This window comes from Xenia sp. Carnegie-2017, unplaced genomic scaffold (assembly GCF_021976095.1).
Source record: "Xenia sp. Carnegie-2017 unplaced genomic scaffold, XeniaSp_v1 HiC_scaffold_6, whole genome shotgun sequence".
NCBI classification, from domain to species: domain Eukaryota; kingdom Metazoa; phylum Cnidaria; class Anthozoa; order Malacalcyonacea; family Xeniidae; genus Xenia; species Xenia sp. Carnegie-2017.
The window spans coordinates 16,909,289-16,916,511 of NW_025813526.1; the positions used below are offsets into that span (position 1 = coordinate 16,909,289).

General features: G+C 32.5%; 1 protein-coding gene across 1 annotated transcript; it reads right to left on the minus strand.

The window, feature by feature from the left end:
- Window positions 1–4,065: 4,065 nt before the first annotated feature.
- On the minus strand, window positions 4,066–6,945 carry LOC124457208 (adhesive plaque matrix protein 2-like). Its single transcript, XM_047007489.1, has 4 exons — window positions 6,522–6,945; window positions 4,593–4,709; window positions 4,185–4,295; window positions 4,066–4,073 (listed from the first exon to the last, which is right to left on the minus strand). The coding sequence occupies exons 1-4, from the start codon at window positions 6,943–6,945 to the stop codon at window positions 4,066–4,068; spliced, it is 660 nt and encodes a 219-aa protein (XP_046863445.1).
- Between the last annotated feature and the right edge of the window lie 278 nt (window positions 6,946–7,223).

Below are 7,223 nucleotides of genomic sequence, written 5' to 3' on the forward strand. Positions count from 1 at the left end.
CATTGCAAAAAAGCCTAAAATTGGTATTGAATAGATTGATATTAATTCTAAAAACAAAGAGGTCAATTTTTAGTAACCTCTCTAGTAAGATAATAAATTGATGTTTGTTTGTTTCCTATAACGAGTAGCTATGTTTCTTGGTTTAAATTTTGATGAAATTGAAATCACTTCTTACATTGTTTACGACGATTTATTTGTTTTAGTTTGCGAGAATATTCAGCTTTCCCATTTTCTGACTCATAAATCGACGAAATAATTTATAGTAATTATCGATAAAAAAAATTAAATTGTTATACTATAGCTCCATTTCAGAGCAATAGATCAATGACATCGCATATGGTCGTTTATAAGATTCTACTTTTTTATGCCATATGTGTAGTGAAAAATTATAATTTTCTCGCTAAGTAGGAGTGATACTGTAGCTGATTTTTAACAAATAACAAATACACAATTTTGAATATTATTATCGCAACTGTTCTCACGAACAAAATAGTGAAGGCCATATACATGTATCATCATACAATAAAACTATACAGACAAGTATGATTATAGAAATGAAGGGAATCTTGCGTTAAAACTTCATGGACATGCCATTTGTGGTATGAAAAGATAAAAATATCCACATTCCTTTTGTATCAAAGTTTTATTTGAAAAATGAGTTAACAAAATAACTGAAATAACAGTTTCTAACTACAACAACAACTTTTTTTTATAAAATCATTACTTGCTTATTTATCACGTGGTTGGCATGGAGCTTCAACCTACACAAACAGAGATAATGAAGCATTTACTTTTACTTAATAATTAAAAAAAAATTAGTTTTTGTGATTCTTACCACTCCACATTTTACAGCATTTAAAACTGTCAATATCCTTTAGCCAATCCCCAGAATCTCGTCTTAACCCAGTGACGTAGTAGCCAACTTTTTTACACACTGTCCATCCTTTTTTGTTGAAATCATTCTTGATATTTTCATGGTAACAATCATTATACTTGTCGGGATGATTGACTGGTTTGCAACATTTTCCCTCTTCGAGGTTATGTAAGTGGTGTCCGTTTGTGCGATAGAGACCATTTAGAAAATATCCATTTGAACAAACACTCCATCCTTTTCTGAAATACATTTTTAAGGAAATAAATTTCTATCTTTATTTTTTTTTGAGGACTGAATGACACACAGAGCACTGCATTTACTATTTTTTGTCGTTTTTTGTTGCTGTTCAGCATTTAGAGTTAAACAGCTTATCCTGCATATTTTTTCATATTATTTATACATTTATGTATACAGTCTTAAATAAGTCAATTTTATTACGTAAATCTTCATTAGACAGTGTTGCTACACAAGTTAAAATGTAGCTAGCTACGAGCACATGGAAAACCAACAGACAAAAGATCATAAGAAAATTTTTTCACTAAATTAAAGGACAACTTTCAAGACATTGCGCCTTGTTTTTAATTGAAAAGCTGTTTAAGTTGCCACGTTAAGAGGCTAAAAATGATTCGGCTATCGGTTGCTACTAATACCATCAGTGTTCACAATTAGGTAACAAAAGCATAAAAGTACAAAACTTGATGAAAATCAAAATTGAAAGTGAGAATAGTAAGCACTATCCTGGATCAACCTTTAAAAAAAAACCTGTAAATATTGGTACGCATTTTTACGTGAAACTAAACAATCATAAAAGTTAATCATTTTAAATCATAGTGCAAGAAATGTATCCAAATTCTTTACGTTTCCTTCATTTTCATAGTAGCAAGAACTGAGAAAATGAACCAACAGACAATTAATACCAGTTAAAAGATTGATTCTGGGGGAAAATACTAACTTGTTTAAAGAGTCCCACCAGTCAGCATTTTGGCAAATACTTTTCTGTCCAATATATATTGGACTAGATTTGCAGCATTTGGCTTCTTCAAGACGGTAAAGTCCATCATAGTTGGGACTTAATGTGCTGCGATATAAGCCAGTGATAAACTGGTTTGTGGTGTTACAAGTTGACCATCCTTGTTTGTTGAAAGACCTCCACCAATTTGCTTTTACACAGACTGGCTTGACGTTGACTAAAATAAATAACGTAATTTATATTTAAAAATGAAAGGACAGAGCAATAATTCACTAGGGAAGTTTTTATTGTGACTAAAAATAGAATCTTTGAAGCAACATTATTATTTGACAATATTCATTGGTTGCATACGGAATGACAGACTTGAGGTAAAAAATAATCATATATTATGCGATTATGTGCATAAGTAGCTTTGAATTGGTTTTGAACGTTATTAAACTCAGACCCGTTGCAAAGTGATCACAACTGGGGGAGGGGGGGTGGGGTGGGGGTTGAATGTCAAATTGAAGAGTGGAAACATCGTAATATGCAGATATATTGAAAAGACAAGTACATCAAAAGACTTTTTTATTTTGTTTTACTGCTTAAGTTGAATTAACAAGTATCTTTTAAAATAAAATTTTATCAGTTATCAACTTTATTATTCAAATCAATGAGACCGTGCTGACAGAATACTACAAGCTTAAGTTTATAAAAGTTGAAAGTCATCATAACAAATAATCAATACAAAACAAGTTGTCTTCGTTTATACGTTTTGATAAACACTCGTGCACGACGTAAAATTAATCAAAGGCAAAGCAGAAGTAAACGCTGCAAGATAATACTAGATTACAAGCACAAAAGTCAGTCAAACATAGAATAATTTTATGAATTTGTTACACTAAGCCTGCATTCTGTTGAATGAAAATCGGGAGAAAAAATATTGCGGCTGACAGCCAGAGGGAAATCATAAAAAAACATCAAATACACAAATTAAAATATCTAGGGTAACAAATTTACAGTATCATATTAAATAAGGATTTTCCCATAAAAAATACAATAGCTTACCCGTGACATCTAGACAAAGTTTAAATTCTCGTATTCAACTTCCTAATCTGACTATAATATATAAACCCTAACACGGTTTTTAATATGCACATGAAAAACATGTGACTTGCACGAGATTTCAATTCGCACCTTCGGGATACTAGTCCACCGCTCTACCTGTTGAGCTACCAAGCCCACAGGGATTGGAGACGAGTCAAATCTCTTAAAACTGCGTATGGGCGAGATACTCGCCACTATAGCAGTTTACTGGATGGCACCGTGTTTCGACTTTATTCCAAAGATCATCATCAGAGAATACATATAATATATTAATGCTATATCTGACTATAGTAAGATAAGTTTTTACTCATTTATATTTTCCTTCATCAACGCATTCACTTGTGCCCATTACCGATTTTATTTCAAAAGTTCGTCAACAATTACCGACTGACAATAAGTGTTAAAACAGAATTTTCTTCAACTTTAATTTCGATTACAAATTTTTGAATAAATGTTTTTTTTGCAGAAATTACTTTCCCATATCACAAGCAAGTTTTGTGATTTTGATTTCAAAATATGATACTCAGCTTTGTGAAGGCCATACGAAAAAGTCACCAGTTTGCCTCCTAAGTGTAATTGGTACGTTTAAAAGTTTGTGTGTTGAGGAGATTGGCTTGAAATTGGAATGTAAAGTGCCTAAATCAATTTTAGCATATATTTGCAATATATTTTATTACCCTAAAATTTGACCTTCCTTGACGTTTTGGGCCTCAAAGTTGCCTTATTTCTTATTTGGCCGTGAGGTGCTGTCTGGGTATAGTTCACAGGACGTGGCGCACATTGGAGAATACGCTGCTTTTTAAAGCAGTAGTTTATAGTAAAATTTGTAACAAAGTCAAGAAATTTATGTTTTAGTAAACTTAAATTATATTGTGCTCTTTGTTATTGAATCTTTACGTAACAATCTCCGGTTGTATATTGAAGAACCATGTTTCGTACCAGGTGTCAACAAATATCCTCGTTTGATTTGGAAAAATCATTGACTCTTCAGGCCACTTATGAAATGATTACCCAGGTATATGCTTAAATTTGCAGTCTTTTTGCCGAATTTATTTGTTAAAATAGAAAACTATGTCAATTAATAACGACTAATGACAATAACTTGAATTAAATTCAAGTTAATGTTCTGTTGGTGCTATGCACCTAAAATTTATGAAAAGTTTAAAGATTAATAAATTATGCCATAATTACGTAATTTGTACCAAAATTGTTGGAAACTAATTTTTCATTAAGAAAATATATGAGTGGACTTACGTTCGCAATTCTTTCCAGTAAAACCAAATTTACATTCACATTTATAAGAAGATCCAACAATTGTACAAACACCTTCATTTTTACAAGGTCCTTTTGCACATGCATTCGTAACTAAAAGTAAAAAAAAAATATATATCAGAATTTTTTGTAATAAAAATGCATTTAAAAGTTTGTCTTTTATTGCTAATATCATATGTAGCTTATGTTTATGAGGTAGTTTTGTTTGTGTTTTAGACATTCAAAACAATTTCCATTGGTACGATATGCCAGTCAAAGTATGTAAAAACAAAGTTGTATCTGATATTTGAATGATTATAAAACATTTTTGACCCATATTCAACTCTTATACATTGATATAAAATTGTATTTTTTTACAAATTACTTTAAGAAAACTTAAACTTTACAAACCTTCACAAGTGTTGCCTTCAAAACCAACAGCACATTCACACGAAAATGTATCTCCATTAATTGAACAGATACCGTTGTTTTTACAAGGACGAGAGTCGCATGGTGTTGGTGGTAACTCTATGGACAGAAAGATTATAGGATTACAGTAAATGATATTTTTCCTTGATATTCAAAGCATATAATTAAATATAATTGCACAAAAACTAGCTATGAAATGTGACATGTTTGTAAATGTCAATCGTCCAGGTTGGTATAGTTCTGAGAAGGACTGTTTTTGTTGTTGTTGACAGACGTTTCGACAACCTTAGCGGTAGTCATCTTCAGAGTCAAATGAGGAGTAAACGTCAGGTTAGCCGTATTTGTTATCTGGTTTTTACGTCATTGTAATGGGTGTACAGGAAATGTGTATTGTCATAGTGAATTATTTGTGTAATATTTTTATTTTTAGTTGTGATGTGTGATTTAGTTGTGACATTTCTAGTTGTATGTGTGGGTGTCAATTGTGTATTGTCATTGTGAATTAGTGTGAAGTGTAATGTTTTTTGTTGATCGTTTGTTTGTATTGTGAATAAGTCGTTTTCAAGGTCCCGCTAATTGCTGTGACCTGTTCAGGGTTTGTTCCAAGTTGGTACACCAACTTTCTAATGTAAGCCGTTGTCTATAGTCAGTACTGTAAGTAATGCATTTTCCCGAGTCCCAGTCAATTTGTGCTTTGTGATTCGGTGATGTTCGGCAATGTGATTAGTTTTGTCTTGTTTTTTAGTAGCTCGTTTGTGTTCAGTAAGTCTTATGTTTAAGTTTCTGCCAGTTTCCCCGATATAGGAGGCGTGGCAGTCGGAGCAGTTTATTTTGTAAACTGCACCTTGTCGTTCGTTGGGTTGTTCTTTGTCCTTTATGTTCGTTAGTACTTGCCGTAACGTTGTGATTGGTTTATTTGCGACACGTATATTGTATAAAAGCAATTGAAACTTAAAGCAATAACAATAAAAAGAATTGTTATTTGACTTGTGCAGTTCCTTAATTATAAGTGTAACATAACAAACCTTCACAAGTTTTGCCATGATATCCATTGATACAAATACAAGAGAATGTATCTCCTTCCTCGAGACAACCACCATCATTTTTGCATGGGAACGATTCACAAGGACCTATAAACATATTTAGTATAGTAAGCATTTGTTAGAATAGGTTTGTGTTTGAAGAATTAAATAACAAAAGAGTTGATATATGTTAAAAAAACGTTAAAATCTTCTTGTGTAGCAAAAAAGTGAATGTTCTACAGCTGATTGTTAAAAGGTATTTTGTTTGATAAAACTCATGTTCATAAGTTTTTAATATAAAATTTAATTAAGAACTTTTGCGGGTGACTAATCACCGCATTTCACTTGTCTTATTTCGACATCTTTCAAGCCTTAAAAACGCAATGTTATTCTCACTTTTGGAGGAGCAATTCCGGTCTTCCACACACGCCATAGCTCCCATATTACACGTACTGAAGAAAAGACACAAAACAAAAAAACGAAACTATAGTGAAAATAAAAATTATTGGTATAATTATGCTTGAAGAAATACCGACCAGGTTTTACAACGTCCAACTTTCACACTTTCACCCGCCTTGTAATAATTTCCTTCAAAGAAACATGGGCATTCCTTCATAGGAACGCAATGATTCTTCTCGTCCAAGTAAGATCCTTTTGGACACTGGCATCCAGGAATGCATCTTTCACTGCATTTTAAACCACGTGATATATCACGACATGTTTTGGCACAAGCAGATCCGCATTCTGTGAAAATTTCTCCTTTGTTACTGCATGTTTTTTCTACATAACAGATAATGAACTTTCAAGGATAAATTTATTTATGTACGAACAACTATTCTGTGTCAAAGTGTTAAAAAAAGCGAATGCTAGTTTACAAATTTATTTTTACCACATTCTTTGAGTTTTGGATATAAATAAGTTCCATTAAATCTCCAGTCAATTACACCGCCATATTCAACACAAAGTTTACTGTAAGCAGCAAAAGCGTTACAAACACATTTCATTGGATCTGTGCAGCGACATGCGTCATATTTACAATTACTGATCAAGGCGGCTGGATCAACATAACGGTTGCACGCTTTGTGGAATGGAGATGAAGCATCGCTCATCAAGTGACATTTATCTATAACAGCTTTCTTCTGGGAAGCAATGATACATGGTTGAGATGATGACGCACATTTTCTGCTGTATTGATTGTCATCATCTCGACGACCATTGTTGTTGCCACATAGAGATGTGCTGCAAATCTTTCCCTTAAATTTCCCTGAAACGGTGACTTTGACGTATGTCCTACTGTTCCAACTCGTCGACATTCCGATGTCAGCAGTAAAAACCAGCCAACTCCCACTGGGATTGGTGATTTTAAATCCTTAAAAAAAACATAGTTATATACTAAAAGCAAAAAGATCTCTTTGTTCTACTAAAAATGAGGTGACAATAGGGGTTTACCTACTGTCATAATTTTTAAGCTCTTTAATAATCTTTCCTTAATATTACAAAGATTAATTTAAAAGATGTCAAGAAAAATAACCTAGAAACACATACCAGGACGAACTATTGGAAATTGTGAAAGCCTAACTCCGTTTACAAC

Coding starts and splice junctions, on each gene's coding strand:
- LOC124457208 (XM_047007489.1), bottom strand. CDS start 6,945: ATGTCGACGAGTTGGAACAGTAGGACATACGTCAAAGTCACCGTTTCA. Junction 4,710..6,521: donor TCCAAAACTCAAAGAATGTG/GTAAAAATAAAT, acceptor TTCTGTCCATAG/AGTTACCACCAACACCATGC. Junction 4,296..4,592: donor TGAAGGCAACACTTGTGAAG/GTTTGTAAAGTT, acceptor TTTTACTTTTAG/TTACGAATGCATGTGCAAAA.